The sequence below is a fragment of the Perognathus longimembris genome, chromosome 17 (genome assembly GCF_023159225.1).
Source record: "Perognathus longimembris pacificus isolate PPM17 chromosome 17, ASM2315922v1, whole genome shotgun sequence".
In the NCBI taxonomy this organism is placed as follows: domain Eukaryota; kingdom Metazoa; phylum Chordata; class Mammalia; order Rodentia; family Heteromyidae; genus Perognathus; species Perognathus longimembris.
Genome location: NC_063177.1, coordinates 52,516,260 through 52,535,155, shown reverse-complemented (window position 1 = coordinate 52,535,155; position 18,896 = coordinate 52,516,260). Strand labels below are relative to the sequence as shown.

The following is an 18,896-nucleotide window of genomic DNA, read 5'->3' as shown; positions in this document are numbered from 1 at the left end:
ACCCCCGCCCCCCCTGCCCAGGGCGTGGAGTGAGGCTGAGTCCCTGTAGTGTATTTGAAGGAGCACCTCCTGATCACCTGGTAGGACAGAGGCCCCAGCTTGACCGGTCACCAGCATGGAATGTCACCTGTGGGTGGAGCAGGTGGCGCCATTGGCCGTCGGCTGGAGACACGCCTCGGGAGCCCCACCCCGAGCCTGCCCCACCCTGGCCCAGGTCTGAGGCTTATTCCGTGAAGCCAGGTCAGCTTTGGGCCTAGTTCAGGGCCAGGCACTGCCTGACCTGGCTGTGTAGCCTGGTCCTGTGGCCTTTGCATGAGCCCTGGGCCTGCCTGGGGCGGGGGGGGGGGGGGGAGGCCCGCCCAAGGGGCCTACTTCCGGATCAGAACCGGAGATCCCAGCTGGAGAAAGATACAGGTTGCCCAGGAGACGGCCAACCCCCCAAGACAGTGACCCGGTGACCCCCACCCCGCTGCCCTCGCTCCACCCTCCCGGGCACAGTGGCAGCCTCGGGGCTGTTTGCATCATCCTGTGGCTTCGCTGTCTTCACCCCGCAGAGGGAAGGGCAGCGCCCAGCACCATGGCGACACACCTTTCCGACCCCCAGCGCCAGCGCCGGGCCATCAAGATAAGACGCAGAAGAGCGGGAGATCTACAGGATGATGGCCGGGCCCGGGCCGCCGCCCAGGAGGTAGGAGTGAGCCCCGGGGAGGGGCGCTGGCGCTGGGCGCTGCCTGGCGCCTGCCAGAGGCGTCAGTGGACGGGACCCTCCCTGGCTGTCTGCCCCTGCCCCCCGGCCCCCCGGCCCCCCGGCCCCCCTGCCCCCCGGCCCCCCTGGCCCTTGCCGGTGTGCTGGGCTGCCGGAGGCTGGGTCTACCATTTCTTTGGAGCACCGAGGCTTCCTCGGATCTGGGACCTGAGTCCCGCTAGCCCCCCTCTCTTTGGCAGACCCGATCCTGTCCCCTGCTACCAGGGCAGCGGTCCTCCTGCTGCCAGCAGCGGGCTCCTGGGGACCCCTGAGCCGCCCCAGGCCTACCCAGCACCCCCCTCTGGCCCCCTCATCTCAGCCTCCGGGCCTCATTTCCGCCGCTGGGGTGAGGGGAGCAGGCAGCTGGCTGCCTGATAAGCTTGGCTGTTTCCTCTGGGGCAGGAAGGGAGGGTGGGGGGGCAGGTGGCGCGGGGCCCGCGGCGGAGCCCGCTGAGTGCCCATGGACCCCAGCTGTCACGGGCCAGGGGACCAGCAGGGCAGCCCCCCGGGAGACCTGCCGTGGGAACAGGTACGAGGCACTGGTGGGCCTGGAGGTTGGGGTGCTGCTGGGGTTCGGCCGCCCCAGGCCTAGGCCGTAACTGGCCCCGGGAGGTTTCCTGGCAACCTTGCCTCTCCCTTGCTCTCCAGATCAAGCCTCCGTCGCACCACTTCTCCCGTGAGGAGGTAAGGGAAGGGGGGTGCAGGGAAGGGGGGAAGCGGGGGACCCTCTGGGATGTCCCTCGGCCCAGGCCCAGCTTCTGCCCCTGCCCCTGCGGCTTCCCGTCCCCGCGCTGGGCGAGAGGCATTGGTACCGGGAATGGCTGCGGGGGGAGGGGGGGTGGTCAGGAGGTTCCCATGGGGATCCCACTGTGTCTCAGCGGAACCTGCTGTATGAGGAGGCGCTCTACACCGTCCTGCACCGCCTGGGTCAGCCCGAGCCCCACCATGTGATTCAGGCCTCGGAGCTGCTTCAATACCTGCAGCAGGTGCGCCGGTCCCCACCCCACGCCCCACCGGGGCTCTGGAGCCCCCTCTTCCCGCAGCTTCTACATCCCCCCCTCCCCCATGGCCCTCCCACTAGGCCTTCCAGGTCCCCCCGGAGGAGCACCAGCAGATCCTGCAGCGTGTCCGGGAGCTCGAGGTAACTTGGGCACCTAAAGAAAGCGGGGGGTGGGGGGGTGGCTGTGCTTTCCCAGCACAGGGACTCAACTGCCCCCACCCCACCCCACGCCCCATCCTTCCAGAAGCCAATATTTTGTCTGAAGGCAACAGTGAAACAGGCCAAAGGTATTCTGGGCAAGGATGTCAGCGGTAAGTCCAGCGTTCCTCTGAGAATCTTCTCCCCTTTTCTCCCTCGCCCTTCACCCGCTGGCCCGGAACGCTTGGCAGGAGCTTCCCTTCCCCCGCACGGCTGGTGGTCCTTTTGCCCTTGGTGTCTGGGCTCGAGGGGACCCCGCGCAGGCTCAGCCCAGTGGGCTGAGGAGGGCACTCTCCGGGGAGCCCGGCCCACGCCCTGCCCTGCCGTCTCTTCTCCCCAGGATTCAGTGACCCCTACTGCCTGCTGGGCATCGAGCAGGGGGTCGGTGTGCCCGGGGGGCAGCCCTGGGGCCCGGCGGCGACAGAAGGCTGTCGTGAGACACACCATCCCTGAGGAACAGACCCACCACACCCGGGTCATCAACCAGACACTCAACCCTGTCTGGGAAGAGACGTTCATCCTGTACGTGACCCCCGTCACGAATGCCTCCCCCCCCCCGCCCCGTCCCTCAGTCTGGGGTTCCTCCAGGCAGCAGGGGCTCCGCAGTCCAGGTCATCGGTGAAACCCACAGTGTTCCTGGCTCAGTCCTGAGCGTTGAAGGGAGGGTAGACGGAAAGAACCGTTACACAAATGCTGCACGTGCAGGTGCACTGGACTCCACAGTGAGCCCTTGAGTGTACACCCCTTCACACGTACGTGCGTGCCACGCGCACTGGTGAAAGAGGAGAGCCTAAAGTCTTCTCTTGCGGGGGGGGGGGGGTACGTGGTTGGGAAAGGAGGGGGTACTTGGCAGAAAGAAGCGGAGCCGGGTGCTGGTGGCTCACAGTGATAATCCTAGCACTCAGGGGGCTGAGAGCTGAGGATCGGGGTTCCAAGCCAGCCTGGCCATCAGAGTCTGTGAGATTCTTTTCTCCAATAAACTACTCAGGAAAAGCTGGAAGTGGCGCCGTGGCTCAAGCGGTAGAGCGCCAGCCTCGAGCGAAAGAAGCTCAGGGACAGCGCCCAGTTCAAATCCCTGAGTTCAAGTCCCAAAGACACACAATGGAAACAAAGAGAGGGAGGGAGGGAGAGGGAGGGAGGGGAGGGGAGACTGCGCAATGGGCAGTACTGGAGATGGTGGCTCTGAGCTGGGGGTCCCGTGGCCAGGCCCGGTGTGGGCGTGGGCCCTCAACCCTGCTCTTTTGTCCCTACAGGGAGTTTAATGACATAACCAATGCGAGTTTTCACTTGGACATGTGGTAGGTGACATGCCCTTCCCCAGCGGGGCGGGGGGGGGGGGGGGGAGGGGAGGAGTAGGAAAGAGAAAGGGGGCGGAGGGTGGGGTGGAGACAACTTTCTAAAGGGATCATGGCCATGGTGCCCGCTCTGTCTCTGGCTCAAACCTCTGGCCCACCAGGGACCTGGACACGGTGGAGTCTGTCAGACAGAAACTCGGGGAGCTCACAGATCTGCATGGACTCCGGAGGTGGGTGACCCGAGCTCAAAGCTCAGAGGGACGCTGGGGGGGGGGGAACCGGGAGGGGGGACAGATTCCTCACCCCCTCACGGGCGGACGCTGCCTAAAACAGGATCTTTAAGGAGGCCCGGAAAGACAAAGGCCAGGATGACTTTCTGGGCAACGTGGTTCTGAGGTTACAGGTGAGGCGGAGGGAGGGGGAGGGGGGGAGCCCCTGATCTCCTCTGACGTCATGAGGGGTCCTGGCGCTCACCAGGGTGCCACCCCCCCCACCCCGGCCAGGACCTGCACTGCAAGGAGGACCAGTGGTACCCCCTGGAGCCCTGCACTGACACCTACCCGGACCGGGGCCAATGCCATCTGCAGTTCCAGCTGCTTCACAAGAAGGTAGGTCTGGGGCCTGGTCGGGAGTTGTGTCCTGCTGCCTCAGGGCCCTGGCTGGGTGGGAGGCCTAGCTGCCCCGGGCTCGAGTCTCAGCTCCCAGCTGCTCCCTCCCGTCCCATTGCAGAGAGCCACCCAGGCCAGCCGCTCCCAGCCCAGCTACACCGTGCACCTCAGCCTTCTGCAGCAGCTGGTGTCCCATGAGCTCTCCCAGCACCAGGTACTGCCCCCGCCCCCGCCCCCGCCCCCGGGGTGGGGCTGGGCTCTCAGGGGCCGCTTGCCCGGCCCTGACGCCTCTCCACTGCTGTCCTCAGGAGGGCAGTACCTCCTGGGATGCGTCACTCAGTCCCCAAGCCGCCACCATCCTCTACCTGCACGCCACCCAGAAGGACATATCTGACTTCCACCAGTCCATGGCGTGAGTACGCACCCTGGCTCACGCCCTTCATCCTAGCTTCGCAGGGGGCTGAGATCTGAGGACCACAGCTCAAAGCCAGCCCAGGCAGGGACGTCTAGGAGACTCTTATCCCCAGTTAACCACTAAAAAGCTGGGAATGAGCTGTGGGCGCCGGTGGCCCACACCCCTAATCCTAGCTACTCAGGAGGCTGAGATCTGAGGATTGAAGTTGGAAGCCAGCCCACGTGGGAAAGTCCACGAGACTCTCTCCTTCCTATAACCTACGCAGAAAAAGCTGGAAGTGGCGCTGTGGCTCAAGTGGTAGAGTGCTAGCCTTGAGCAGAGAGAGGCTCAGGGACAGCGCTCAGGCCCTGAGTTCAAGCCCCAGGACGGACCAAAAGAAGGAGAAGAAGGAAGAAGAAGGAAGAAGAAGAAGAAGGAAGAAGAAGGAGAAGAAGAAGGAGAAGAAGAAGGAGAAGAAGAAGGAGAAGAAGAAGAAGGAGAAGAAGAAGAAGAAGAAGAAGAAGAAGAAGAAGAAGAAGAAGAAGAAGAAGAAGAAGAAGAAGAAGAAGAAATCCTAAAGAGAGTTTAGCCATACTAGAATTTGCATTCAGGGCCTTGTGCTTGCTGTATACCCACTCTACCTTGAACCACATCCCCAGCCATGAAATCCTGAAGTTTTATTTTTTTGCCAGTCCTGGGGCTTGAACTCAGGGCCTGAGCACTGTCCCTGGATTCTCTTTGCTCAAGGCTAGCACTCTACCACTTGAGCCACAGCGCCACTTCTGGCCGTTTTCTATATATGTGGTGCTGGGGAATCGAACCCTGGGCTTCATGTGTACAAGGCAAGTGCTCTTGCCACTAGGCCATATTCCCAGCCTGAAATCCTGAAGTTTTAAATTTTTTGTTTAATTAATTAATTATTTTTGTGCTGATTCCGGAGCTTGAATTCAGGGCGTGGGCATTGTCCCTGAGCATTTTTATCCAAGGCAAAAAAAAAAAAAAAAAGTGGAGCCATAGCTTCATTTCTGACTTTTTAAAGCGCATAATTGGAGGTAAGAATCTCTTAGACTTTCCTGTCCAGGCTGACTTTGAACCATCATCCTCAGATCTCAGCCTCCTGAGTAGCTAAGGTAGAGGCGTGAGCCACCGGGGCCCAGCCCGAAATGTTGAAATTTCAGCATCTCAAACAGCCCAACTTAAAAGCTGGGTGGTTTGCAAAGCATCCGTGGAAACAGATCCAGCACGTGGCCTTCAGCCTCTGTTGGTTGACGGGACTCCACAGGAGGCTTTAGAGCGGGGACGCTCATGGCTTCCTGTCCCCTGCAGGCAGTGGCTGGCCTACAGCCGCCTCTACCAGAGCCTGGAGTTCCCCAGCAGCTGCCTCCTGCACCCCATCACCAGCATGGAGTACCAGTGGGTCCAGGGGCGGCTCAAGGCAGAGCAGGTAGGTGAGGTCAGGAGGGGAGGAGCGGGGGAGCTGGAGCCTGTGATCGCTGCCCTCCTCCCCCTCCTCCCCCTCCTCCCCCTCCTCCCCCCTCCTCCCCCTCCTCCTCCTCCCTTCTTCTGTGCCAGTACTAACTAGGGCTTGAACTCAGGACCTGGACACTATCCCTTAGCTTTTTCACTCATGGCTGGTCCTCTACCCCTTGAGTCACACCTCCACTTCCAGCTTTTCGCTGGTTCACTGGAGATAAGAGTCTCGCAGGCATTCTTGCCTGAGCTGGCTTCGAACGGCGATCCTCAGGTCTCAGCCTCCCGAGTAACTAGGATGACGGGCGTGAGCCACCAGATGCCCAGCTCCTGGCAGGAGGAGCCCTTACCTGGTGGCATGTCGTGGCTTTGCAGCTGGAGGAGCTGGCCACCTCGTTCACCTCCCTGCTAGCCTACGGCCTGTCTCTTATCCGGAGGTTCCGCTCGGTCTTTCCTCTCTCTGTAGCTGACTCCCCAGTCCGGCTGCAGTCTCTGCTCAGGTCAGTGGGCTAGGGAAGGGGCTCGGGGGCGCCTGCGGGGGCGGGGAGGCCGGCTGGATAAGCAGGGGCAGGAGGGAGGGGCGGCAAGCGTGTGAGCCCGGCCTCTGTCTCCCAGGGTGCTGGCGCAGATGTGCAAGATGAAGGCCTTCAGAGAACTGTGCCCCGGCAGCGCCCCTCTGCCCCAGCTGGTGACCGAGGCCCTGCGGGTAGGCGCCTTCCTGGGGCGCGGAAAGGGCTGCCCTGGGTCCGGCAGGGTCTCCTTGCTCACCCGCTTTCTGCCCACAGAGCGGCACCGTCGAGTGGTTCCACCTGAAGCAACAGCACCATCAGCCCATGGTGCAGGTAGGGGGCGGGGGCCGGGGGCGGGGAAGGGGCGGGGCGGGGCCGGGGCTGGGGCGGGGGGCAGGGCGGGGCTTGGGCCAGGCAGGGGGCGGGGCCGGGGCCGGGCCTGGGGCGGGGCCTGGGGCGGGGGCGGGGCTGGGCTTGGGCCAGGGCAGGGGGCGGGGCCGGGGCCGGGGCGGGGCTGAGGCCGGGGCAGGGGGCGGGGCCGGGGCGGGGCTGGGCTTGGGCCAGGGCAGGGGGCGGGGCCGGGGCCGGGGCGGGGCCGGGGCTGGGGCGGGGGCAGGGCGGGGCTTGGGCCAGGCAGGGGGCGGGGCCGGGGCGGGGCCTGGGGCGGGGGCGGGGCGGGGCTTGGGCCAGGGCGGGGGGCGGGGCCGGGGGCGGGGCGGGGCTGGGGCCGGGGCCGGGGCCGGGGCGGGGCTGAGGCCGGGGCAGGGGGCGGGGCCGGGGATGCATGTGGCCTGGCTGCCCCCGTAGCCCCGCTCAGTCCCGCTGAATCTCTGCAGGGCCTGCTGGAGGCCAGCAAGGCGGTGCTGAACCTGGTCCAGGATGTCATCCGTGACCTGCACCAGTGCCAGCGCACGTGGAACAAGATCTTCCACAAGTGAGCAGCTGCCCTTTGGGAGATGGGGTGTGTGTGTGTGTGTGAAGGGCCTGATGTGACCCTGGGGTGTGTGTGTGTGTGTGTGTGTGTGTGTGTGTGTCAAACCTCACCTGCTGTCTTCCTTCCAGTGTCCTCAAGATCGACCTCTTCCCCTTGGCCTTCCTAGAGCTGCAGTGGCTGGTGAGACGCCCCACCAGCCCCCCACCAGCCCCCCGCCGTGTCCCTCCGCCCCTGTCCCTGGCCTTGCCTACCAGGACTTTCCCCTGCAGGTGGCCAAGCGGGTGCAGGACCACACAGCAGCGGTGGGCAGCCCCGTGTCCCCACAGATGGGCGAAAGTCTGTTCCAGCTTTATGTCAGCCTCAAGGAGCTGTGCCAGCTGGGCCCGGTCCCCTCAGACAGGTGACCCCCACCCCCGCCCCGCTGTAGGCATGCAGGAGAGAAGAGCGTGGACAAGGGCTGTGCCGTGGCTCCCTCCCCCCCCCCCCCGCCTTCCCCGGGGTGAGGTGAGCCCCGCTCTCCGCAGGGAGGGAGTCCTGGCCCTGGACGGTTTCCACCGCTGGTTCCAGCCCGCCATCCCCTCCTGGCTGCAGAAGACGTACAGCGTGGCGCTGGAGCGGGTGCAGCGCGCGGTGCAGATGGACAAGGTTGGGGCGGGGCCCTGAGTCTGGGGGTACAGCGGAGGCCTCTGTGGGAGCCTCGGGGCTGGGAGAAGCAGCTTATCATACTTTGCCTCCTGGTGCTAGCAGTGTGCAAACCGTGGCCGGGTCCCCTCGAGCCGACTGGGCCTGTCTTTTGTCTAGGGAGCCTGCAGGCGGGCGGGGGTCTGGACAGAGCTCCGCGTGTCTTCCCTTGAGCCTCCCACTCCGCTCTGTGCTTGCTGGTAGGGGGCTGGATTTGTGCAAGCCCCGAGCCCTCCTTTCTAAACGCTCCCCCCTCCTCCCCTAGCTGGTGCCCCTCGGTGAGCTGAGCAAGCACAGCACGTCCGCCGTGGATCTGTCCACCTGCTTCGCCCAGATCAGCCACACTGCGCGGCAGCTGGACTGGCCCGACCCAGAGGAGGCCTTCATGATCACTGTCAAGTTCGTGGAGGTCCAGAATCTTCTCCACCTTCGTAGAACACCGCCCCCCACCCCCACCCCGCTTTTCCCAGGCTTTCCCACTAGCAGCCTCCCAGGGCCTAGGTCCTAACTCCCCCCCACCCACCTTGCTGGGATTCCTAGTCCCCCTATTTGTCCTCCTTCAGAGCCCCACACATTATCAATCCTCTCTGACCCCCCGCCCCCCCGCCAGGACACCTGCCGGCTGGCCCTGGTGTACTGCAGCCTGATCAAGGCCCGGGCCCGAGAGCTCTCGGAAGGCCAGAAGGATCAGGGCCAGGCAGCCAACATGGTAAGGCCCAGGGCTGGGGAACAGAGGGCTGGCCGGGGTGCCCGTGGCACCGCCCGCCGTCGATGAGCCCTGCATGCCCTCTGCCTGTCCCCAGCTGTGTGTGGTGGTGAATGACATGGAGCAGCTGCGGCTGGTGATTGGCAAGCTGCCCACCCAGCTGGCATGGGAAGCCCTGGAGCAGCGGGTTGGAGCCGGGCTGGAGCAGGGGCAGCTGCAGAACACACTCCATGCCCAGCTGCAGGGTGCCCTGGCCGGCCTGGGCCACGAGATCCGCACCGGCGTCCGCACCCTGGCTGAGCAGGTACGTCGTCTGACCCCACAGTGACCCTGTTCTGGCCCCCAGCAGGACCTGGCTACTTCCTAAACTGTGTGTGTGTGTTGGTCCTGGGGCTTGAACTCAGGGCTTGGATGCTGCTAGCACACTAGCACTTGAGCCTCAGGTCCACTTCTGGCTTTTTGGCGGTTAATTGGAGAGAAGAGCCTCACGGATTTTCCTGTCCACACTTTGGTTTTGAATGGGGATCCTCAGACCTCGGCCTCCTGAGTAGCTAGGATGACAGACAGAAGCCACCAATGCCCCCAAATTCTGGTCCCGAGTGACATCTTGCCACTCATCCTGGCTTCTCCCCTCTTTGGGTCCCCAGCTGGAGGTGGGCATCGCCAAGCAGATCCAGAAACTCGTGGGCGTCAGGGAGTCGGTGCTGCCCGAGGACGTGAGTGCTTTTCCCACTTGCTGACCTGAAGCGCTTGGCTATTTCTGTGGGCCTGGGGTGACCAAAGGGGAAGAAGGGGGGAGGGGGAGGACCTTGGAGGTGTTAGAGAACAGTCCCCCAGACGTGGGCCGAGTCTCCTGTCTCCCGGGGCCTCGGGACCCTCAGAGGGGCAGTTGGCACACATGGTCCTCAGTGCCGACTGCTGCCCAGTATAGGTGAGCCTGCTAACTTCGGCTGCCCCAGGGGACGCACACACCCTCATTGTTTGGGGGAAGGGTGTTCATTCATTCATCAACGGTTGAGTAAAAGCTCGCCTTGTGTCCCAGATGCTGATTTCACATTGGGGGAGTTTACTGGACTATGTCACAACAATTCCTGGCTTCCTAGGGCTTTGGGGAAGGGCAGTGAAAGGAATCACAGTACCGAAGTCCATGTAACTATCGCCTTAGTTACGGCTGTGAGACTATCGGTACACCGCCAGATGCCGAGGGTGTCGTAGGTTAGGGAAGGATCCCAACTAAAGAGGAAAATAGGACAGGAAAAGGAGGAGAGGGAGGAAGTGTCAAAGGGTTGTCTTTTTAGGTAGTGGCTGGGCAGAGCGAGGGGAGGATGACAGCTGACCCCAAACCTGTGGGAAACAAGGGAAGGAGCCGTGAGCTTGGAGCGGAACTGCCATTCGGGCAGGAGCCGCGGGGCCTGGGGCCTGGGGCAGCACTGGGCCTGCAGAGTCCGAAGGGCAAGCGGGAGGGCGCCGGGCAGGGGCCAGGCACACTGCATCTCCTGGCCCTGTTCCCTCCTGCCTGGGTCAGAGGGAGAGAAGGAGGGTAGGACCCCAGTGGGCTTGAGCCTGATGTGCGCCCCGCCCCCTCCCAGGCCATTCTGCCCCTGATGAGGTTCTTGGAGGCGGAGCTTCGCTACATGAACACCAACCTGGTGCAGGAGAACTTCAGCAGGTCCACACAGCCCCGCCCTGGGGTGCCCCAGCGTCTCCCCTTGTGAACCCCATTCAGGGACCTCCTTTAGACAGTGCAGTCAGTCGGCCTCTGCTCCAATGCCTGCTCCCAGGACAGGGAGCTCACTCCCTTACCTGCCTGCCTATTCTATGCTGCAGTCCAAGTTCTTCCACCACGGGCCGAGCTGAGACCTGCCCCTTCATTCTCCCTGAGCCCAGGCCCCGATCTCAGAGCTGGCCTCGGCTGATGACAGAAGGTGCCCAAAGCAGGGTCTGTGCACAGGAAATCCAGTGGCTTATTCGTAGGGCTGTAATCTGCCACCCAAGTGCTGGGATTATAGGCACGCATCACCATGCCCTGCTTGCGACTCCATCTTGAATTACCGTTCTCACACCGGGATCCAACCCCCTTCCCCACTGTTTGGTGGTTTGTGAGAGTTCCAGCACACCTTAGGCTATCCATACAGCCTGCAGACGGGGTCCTCGCTTTATCCGAGGGGCTGGTGGAAGGGGTGGTACGGGGGGGGCGGGCAGAGTCTCCAAGCCTTCCCCTTTCTCACGAGTGTCTCTTCTTCTCCCTCCCTCCATCTTGTCTGGTGTCTGACACGCCCTTGCCCTCGGCCAGCCTTCTGACCCTGCTCTGGATCCACACGCTCACCGTCCTGGTGGAAGTGGCCGCGGCCCAGCGTAACTCGCTCCTGGCCTCCAGCAGGCTGAAGGTCGCCCTGCAGGTAACGATGCTGGCGAAAGGGGTGATGGTGGTGGAGGAGGGCGCCTGGGGACAGCTTTCCTTGCTGTCTCGCTCAGGGCCTGTATGCCTGCTTCCACGCCCGGGGCTGTGGCCTGCCGCAAGAGGCCCTGCACACAGCCGCCTTCCAGGTAAGGGGAGCAGGTCAGGAAGCTCGCTTGGCTATACTCTGTCCTGGATTAGTGACACAATTCATGGAACCCAGTGCAGAATGAAAAGGAGGCCCGGTACTGGGAATGTGGCCCAGTGGCAAGAGCACTTGCCTCGTATACATGAAGCCCTGGGTTCGATTCCCCAGCACCACATATATAGAAAAAGCCAGAAGTGGCGCTGTGGCTCAAGTGGCAGAGTGCTAGCCTTGAGCAAAAAGAAGCCAGGGACAGTGCTCAGGCCCTGAGTCCAAGGCCCAGGACTGGCCAAAAAAAAAAAAAAAAAAAAAAAAAGGAGGGCCTCTTTTTTAAAGTTAGTATGAATTTTGGGCCGATGGAATAGCTCAAGTGGTAGCACACCTGCCTGAATTCAGCCTTAGTGCTGACAAAAGTACGAAAGGATTTTAAGAGAGTGGCAGCAGCAAGCTCACACCTGTCATCCTAGCCACTCAGGAGCCTGAGATCTGAGGATTCCCAGTTCAAAGCCATCCTGGGTAGGGAAGTCCATGAGACTCCATCTCCAGTTAACCACTGAAAAGCCAGAAGTGGAAGACTGGCCCAAATGGTGGAGTTGCCGGCCTTGAGTGACAAAGCTCAGAGACAGTGTGCCCAGTTCCTGAGTTTAAGCCCCACAACTGGCACAAAAAAAAAGGAAGGAAGGATGGATGGAAGGAAGGAAAGAAGGAAGGGAGGGAGGGAGGGAAGAAGGTAGATGGTAGCAGAAGAGCAGTAACTCCAGTGTGGAGTCCTTGGCAGTGGTGTCCGGTGTTCGTTCGTGGGGGGCCTGTGCCCCCCCCCGTCTGTCTGCTGGCACCGGGGAGGGCGCGAGCTTGCCTCGTGTCTCGGAGCTCGCCGCGGGCCCCGTGGTGGCGGCCGGCCCCGGTGGGTTCGGGGATCGGGTGCAGCGCACCCACCTGGAGATGACGCCGCAGGCTCTGCAGAGGGACCTGGAGCTGCAGGCCGCGTCCACCCGGGAGCTCATCCAGAAGTACTTCTGCAGCCGCATCCGGCAGCAGGTGCGGCTCCCCTCGGCCCCCACCGCGGCCCGCCGTGGCACTGGCCCGGCTCTTCTCCAGCTGACCTTGGACGTACCCCACCCCCACCCCCACCCCCCCCCGCCAGGCAGAAACCACCTCCGAGGAGCTGGGTGCTGTCACCGTCAAGGTCTCCTACCGCGCCTCCGAGCAAAAGCTGCACGTGGAACTGCTCAGCGCCTCCAACCTGCTGCCCTTAGACGCCAACGGTGAGCGGCGGCTGCCTGTCGGCCATGTCCCCTGGCCCCGCGTGTGACTCCTGCTGCTGGGAGAACTCAGCGGGTGCCCCCTCCCCTGGGCTTCTTGCCAGGCTCCAGTGACCCCTTTGTCCAGCTGACCCTGGAGCCCAGGTACCAGTTTCCTGAGTTGGCCCCACGGGAGACCCAGAAGCACAAGAAGGACCTCCACCCGTTGTTCGATGAGACCTTTGAGTTGTGAGTGGGCCCCCCCCCTTCTCCCTGGCCTCCCCTCGCGTCTTCTCCCTGCGGCTTCCTCAACGAGTTCCCGAGGGAACTTGTTCCAGAGGGAAAGAGCGCTCGGGACAAGAATCAGCCTCCTGCGGGCGCTGGTGGCTCACGCCTGTAATCCCAGCTACTCGGGAGGCTGAGTTCTGAAGATCACAGTTCAAAGTCAGCCCAGGCAGGAAAGTCCATGAGACTCTCATCTCCAATGAGCCACCAGAACACTGGAAGTGGCGCTGTGGCTCCAAGTGGTAGAGCGCTAGCCTTGCGCGCAAAAGCTCAGGGACCGCACTCAAGCCCTGAGTTCAAAACCCTATGACCGCCGCCACCAACAAAAAAGAATTTGCCTCCTCTGAGGGAAAGGGGCTGATTCCAGAGGCTTCCAGGGAAGTCTTGTCCCTGGCATCCTGGGGACCCCGCGCTCTGTTGCCTGAGGTTGGGCCCAGGGCCACAGGACCCGTTTCTATCTATTTATCTAGCCAGTCCTGGGGCTTGACGTTAGGGCCTAGACCGTTCCTGGGCGTCTTTGCTCAAGGCTAGAGCACTGCCACTCGAGCCACACCCAGCTCTTCCTTCAGCGTTTTTGGGTACTCGATTTTTCCTGCTCAGGCTGGATTCGATCCTTAGATCTCAGCCTCCTGAGCAGCCAGGGTGACAGGAGGGAGCCACTGGTGCCTGGTGGGACCCCTGGCTTGAAGCCCCAGCCCGTGGCCAGAGCAAGTGTTCCAGGGCGTGGCTGTGGCTCGTGGGGTGGAGCGGATCGTGCCGTGTCCTCGCCCCAGGGCGGGAGCGGGGCGGTGTGTGTGGGGGGGCGGCCGTTTCTGCGCAGGTGGCAGAGCCTGGTGTTCTCTGCCAGCCTAGTGCCTGCCGAGCCGTGCACCGAGGAGGGGGCGTGCCTCCTGCTCACGGTGCTGGACCACGACACGCTGGGCGCCAACGACCTGGAGGGGGAGGCCTTCCTGCCACTGCGCGCAGTGCCGGGGCTCCCGGGCTGCGAGGAGCCCGCCCAGGCGCCCCAGACTCGCCTGCCCCTGACATATCCCACGCTCCACGGTAGGCAAGGGGCCGGGGGGGGGGGTCGGGAGTGGGGTGCAGGACCCCCCCAGAGAGCGAGAAAGAGCTATGCTGTATGGCTCCTTCATCTGAGAAACCCAGCAAGGCCCCTGACCTCCTGGAGACCATGCAGTCAGATCCGGTCTCCTAGCCCCAGGCGCTAATCTCCTCAGCTCCCCCGTCAGGCTGGTTTCCTTTTAGGTTGGGGAGTGGGGCGGGCAGTGCTCTATCTCCCACCCCCAGGCCTGCCTCTCTCCCACAGCCTGCCCCCCCCCCCAAACCCTTCTCTCCACAGGGGACCCAATCCTGCAGCTGTTGGAGGGCCGCAAGAGCGACCGCGAGGCCCAGACCTTTGTGAAGCTGAGGCGGCAGCGGGCCAAGCAGGCCTCCCAGCATGCTCCGCGGGCAGGGCGGTAGCAGTGGGGGCTGGGGGAGGGGCGGTCTCTATTGGGATCCTGAGGTCAGTGGAGGAGGGCCCGGCTGGGGGGAGCCGCTGCTCTGGGAGGACGTGGTCCCAGGCTATTGGGCTGGGGGCTCGTGCTCAGTCTCTACGGGGAGGAGGGGCGGTTGTCATTCCTAGAGGACCCCCTGGGGAAAGAAGAGCTGGCACCAAGGATCAGGCTGAGAGCCGTCCCTTCCCCTGGACAGCACCTGCCACCCAGAGATGTTCGTGGCAAAAATAAAGTGACCCACAACCCTCCGAGAAAGCCTCTTGGCCTGCAGTGGGCCCCAGCGGCTTGTCTGGCTATACTGACTCCTCCCCAGATCTCCAGACCTGAAGGCCCTCCATCCTGGAGTGTCTGCCTCCAGAGCAAGCAGAGCTCACAGGAGCAGGGGCTGCTTGGCGTTACTGGTATTTTGGCCACGGTTCTGAACAGATGGATTTTACCCGGTATCGGGGTCTGGGTGGGGGCAGAAGGCCCAGCGTGCTGGAGGCGGAGGCTGATGGCAGCTCTAGTGGAGACCCCGGTGAGGCATGCACGACCAGGGCAGATGGGCTGGGGCTCCTCTAGCCTGACTGCTTGTACTGGGTATAGTGAGGCAGGACAAGATACTTCCTTAGCTACCTGCTTTATTCTGTGTGTGCGGCTTCATGGGGCTTGGACTCAGGGCCAGGGCATTGCCCTGAGCTTTTTTGCTAAAGGCAAGGAAAACAGCTTCGCTTCTGGCTTTTTGGTGGTCAACCGGAGGAGTCTCATGGACTTCCCTGCCTGGGTTGGCTCCAAACCTCGATCCTCCGATCTCAGCCTCCTGAACAGCTAGGATCTGAGCCGCAGCTCTCTCAGGTCTTCCCTGCTTTCTCGTGCTTGGATGGTAATCATCCAGCTCTGTTCCTCTGAGAAACAATCAGGGGCTCAGTTGCCTTTTGAAACACATCAACAATAAGGAAGCCACTCAGCCCAGGACGAGAGCCCTGAGCAGAAACGTCCAGGTCAGGTTTTGGTCTGTGTCTCAGGTTAAAGGCCCCCCAGTCACGCTGGCTCCAGGGGACACCTGAGACACCGCTGGGCCAGGACGGCCCCAGGCCTCTCAGCGGCCCCCCACGTCAGGGCATGTGCTGGCTGCTCCTCAGCGGAGGTGGGGCTTCTGCCCACCTTGCAGTGTGCAGGTCCTCATCTGGGGGCCCACCGCCCCACATCAACAAACCAACACCGCAAGTTCATATTTTATTTTCAATAGGTTTGCTTTGATTTTTGCATTTTCGTAAAAAAGGAGAAAGTTTCCACGTAATTCATTGAAAGCCCTTTCGTGCTGAGCCCAAGGGGTCCTGGACCGGGGCAGACTCTTGACAGCCCTCTCTAGCCTGCCCAACAGCGAGCGCCGGGAGCGAGGCCATTTTCCTCTGCCCACTCTGCCCTCCCCACCCTGCTGCATCTCTCTGTACAAAACAATTTTTTTAAAATGGAAGCTAAGACACAATATACACTGGACAGGCACGCACACACATGCACACAGGCGTCTGCCCAGAACGGCAGGACGTCAGCTGCACTCAGAGAGCACCAAGGAATGCATATGGAGCCCCTCCTGAAGAGGAGGGCGGGGCCTGAGCCCCCTTGGTCCTCCCCAACAATTGCCCTGCTAGCTGCCAGAGGGGGGGAGGGCGGGCCGCCCAGGAGCCCCATCAGAGGAGAGGAGGCAGGGGCGGGGAGGAACTGGCAGCCTGGGAGGTGGTCACGGGGACAAGGACGCTGTTCTGTGTAGTCTAACTAGGAGGAAAGGACTGAGGGGAACCCAGGCCTCAAGAACCTGAGGGATACGGCTGGGCCTTGCCCCCTGAGGGGCATCAAGGGCCCAGACGTGGGAGTGGAGCTGGCCCGGCGGCCGTGGCCTGCCAGCTCCTGCAGCGGTCCCCAGGACTGCATGCACATTTGGTGAGTGGAGGAGCCAGGCTCGTGTGGACGCCCGGCACCCCCTCAGGCCTCCCTGAGCCCTCCCAGCTGAGCACGGGGGCCCGAGGCCTCCGCATCTCGCCGCCAGCCCTGGCCTGGGGAGGCAGGGTGAGCGGATGTCCCGGCGGCGTCTTCCTTCCTCCCCTCCCCTTCCTTCCCACCCTTTCCCAATCAGGCCCCAGGAAGAAGTTAAAAATAGTTAGTTCCTACATTAAAAAAAGAGACAAACAGATTCTCTGCCAAAAGGTCAGTGGGAAAAGAAGGACTTGGTCTCTGAGCGGGGAGGGTGGGGAGTAGGCAGGGGAGGGCTGCAAAATAGTCTTTCTTCTTTAAAAAGTGCTTGGTAAGTCTGTTTAAAGTGTGTGTCTATATCTATGTACAGATATACACACAGACACTGTGCACACGCTGGCTACCACGCACACCGCTCACATACATAAATGTATACATATAATCATATACACATACGTACATACATACATTATCTATCTATATCTATATATATATATCTATATATATATATACTTTAAAAATTCCTAGGTGACAAGATCCGGGCCCGGCGGGGCCAGGCCCGAGGGGTCACGACTGAAGGGCGTGGGCCCGGTTGGGTTGGCAGACTGGACACTCACTGCCCTCGGCACAGAGCTCGCACAGCACCGCGTGTTGGCATGGCAACGCTGCCCGGGTCTGCTCCTGACACTTAAGGCATTTCACCGACTGCATGTGGAACACAGCCTGTAAGGAGAGCGACCACGTGGTCATGAGAAGGGTCTCTGCCCCCAGCCCGACCCCAAGTTAAACAAGAAACCCCCTTGATTCTCACTTTAGCTCCTTTGGAGGAGGAAACTGAGGCAGAGAGATAAAAGCAGAATGCTCAAAGGACCTGCTGGCAAGTAGGAACAGAGGTGGGGTTCAGGGGCCATGGCATCGACTGGGTGGGGGTGCCAGTGGGGCTGCAGTACCCCATCCTGCAAGGCTCTGGCTAGCCCCAAGGTAAAGGCCTTAGTGCACTGGAGTGCAGTCACCCCGGCCCCGTGTGAGAAACACAGAGCCTCTAATGATACGCAGCGGGGGCGACAAGACAAAGGCACCACGAAGGAAGAGAATCCTGTTTCTCGCCTCCCAAAGACTGGCATGGCGAGACCGGCTCTGTGCTGAGCGCAGGTTCTCAAGAGCCAAGGTCACTGTTTCCTGGCTCCCTGACTCGGGGCTGGCCTTGTCCACTGTGCCCCTGCTCCCTGTCCCCACTCCCTGACTTGGGGCTGGCCTTGTCCACTGTGCCCCCGCTCCCTGACTCTGCTCCCTGACTCGGGGCTGGCCTTGTCCACTGTGCCCCCGCTCCCTGTCCCCGCTGCCTGACTCGGGGCTGGCCTTGTCCACTGTGCCCCCGCTCCCTGACTCGGGGCTGGCCTTGTCCACTGTGCCCCCGCTCCCTGTCCCCGCTCCCTGACTCGGGGCTGGCCTTGTCCACTGTGTCCCCACTCCCTGTCCCCGCTCCCTGACTCGGGGCTGGCCTTGTCCACTGTGCCCCCACTCCCTGTCCCCACTCCCTGTCCCCTCTCCCTGACTCGGGGCTGGCCTTGTCCACTGTGTCCCCACTCCCTGTCCCCACTCCCTGTCCCCTCTCCCTGACTCAGGGCTGGCCTTGTCCACTGTGTCCCCACTCCCTGACTCGGGGCTGGCCTTGTCCACTGTGTCCCCACTCCCTGACTCGGGGCTGGCCTTGTCCACTGTGCCCCCGCTCCCTGACTCGGGGCTGGCCTTGTCCACTGTGCCCCCGCTCCCTGACTCGGGGCTGGCCTTGTCCACTGTGTCCCCGCTCCCTGACTCTGCTCCCTGACTCGGGGCTGGCCTTGTCCACTGTGCCCCTGCTCCCTGACTCGGGGCTGGCCTTGTCCACTGTGTCCCCACTCCCTGACTCTGCTCCCTGACTCGGGGCTGGCCTTGTCCACTGTGTCCCCGCTCCCTGACTCCGCTCCCTGACTCGGGGCTGGCCTTGTCCACTGTGTCTCCGCTCCCTGACTCGGGGCTGGCCTTGTCCACTGTGCCCCCGCTCCCTGACTCGGGGCTGGCCTTGTCCACTGTGCCCCCGCTCCCTGACTCCGCTCCCTGACTCGAGGCTGACCTTGTCCACTTGCTCCAGGTGGGCCCGAAGCTGCTTCTGGAGGGAGTAGAGGGTGGAGAGCGAGAGCGCCTCCAGGTCGGGGAAGGCGGGCAGGGCTGGGGGGTCGGGACCCGCGTGCAGCCGCTCCAGCTCCTCCTGGAGCTTCTTCACCTGCACCTCCAGTGCGTCCCGCTGCTCCCGGGCCAGCTCGCACTCGGCGCCGGCCGCGCTGGCCCGCTCACCAGCCTCTTCCGCCTCCTTCTTCCAGGCATCACAAGCCTGTGGGCCCAACACGCAGCGCCTCATCACGATGGCCCCCTCCTCCTGCCCCTCTGCCCCCCCAGAGAGCATCTCCCGGAGCCCGAGTGGGCCACTCTGGCTGCAGGGGCTGCTGGGAAGCTAGGCCTGCTGTCTGGGGAGGGGGCAGGGAGGAGGCTGGTGCTGCCTGCAGAGGAGAGAGGTTTCAGGACCTGTAGGAGACTCCCTCTGCGGGCGGGAGGAGGCAGGGCCTAGCATGGCGGGAGACCTTGCAGGGTTCACACCGCGGCCAGCTGGGCCGTACCCTGGGCTCCCGGAGTCCAGGCTTCCAGGGAGAAGCAGGGGGTCCTGTGGCTAGCCTACAAGCAGCTCCCGAGGGACTCCAGGCCTGCGGTGTCCCGACTGGCAAGGTCAGCTCTCCCACGGGGGGAGGGCAAGCTCAGCTTTCTGCTCTGTTCTCCAGGCCCCTGCGTGTCCCCACCCGTGCCCAC

At 62.8% G+C, this 18,896-nt stretch overlaps 2 protein-coding genes across 5 annotated transcripts in view; one reads left to right on the top strand and one right to left on the bottom strand.

Moving 5' to 3' along the window:
- The first annotated feature begins 553 nt into the window (after window positions 1–553).
- Window positions 554–14,088, top strand: Unc13d (unc-13 homolog D). The gene is given in 33 exon segments (XM_048365912.1): window positions 554–688; window positions 1,394–1,429; window positions 1,624–1,731; window positions 1,827–1,886; window positions 1,990–2,056; window positions 2,284–2,333; window positions 2,335–2,465; window positions 3,197–3,241; window positions 3,400–3,468; window positions 3,572–3,641; window positions 3,742–3,846; window positions 3,968–4,060; window positions 4,155–4,258; window positions 5,567–5,684; window positions 6,086–6,210; window positions 6,326–6,416; window positions 6,496–6,552; window positions 7,056–7,153; window positions 7,282–7,333; window positions 7,423–7,553; window positions 7,678–7,798; window positions 8,100–8,243; window positions 8,445–8,543; window positions 8,638–8,844; window positions 9,188–9,256; window positions 10,130–10,209; window positions 10,834–10,939; window positions 11,016–11,087; window positions 12,038–12,121; window positions 12,228–12,348; window positions 12,450–12,573; window positions 13,457–13,653; window positions 13,949–14,088. Coding segments are annotated over 33 exon segments (3,267 nt in total). The 5' UTR covers window positions 554–577; the 3' UTR covers window positions 14,071–14,088.
- A 1,219-nt stretch (window positions 14,089–15,307) lies between these two features.
- Unk (unk zinc finger) overlaps window positions 15,308–18,896 on the bottom strand; it is a 34,479-nt gene continuing 30,890 nt past the window's right edge. For 3 of the 4 annotated variants that reach the window (XM_048365921.1, XM_048365922.1, XM_048365923.1), the window contains 2 exons: window positions 18,169–18,426; window positions 15,308–16,778 (listed from right to left, as the gene is read on the bottom strand). In XM_048365921.1, coding sequence (XP_048221878.1) covers window positions 16,623–16,778; window positions 18,169–18,426 — 414 coding nt within the window. In that variant the 3' untranslated portion in view covers window positions 15,308–16,622. The other variant, XM_048365924.1, reaches the window with a different exon arrangement.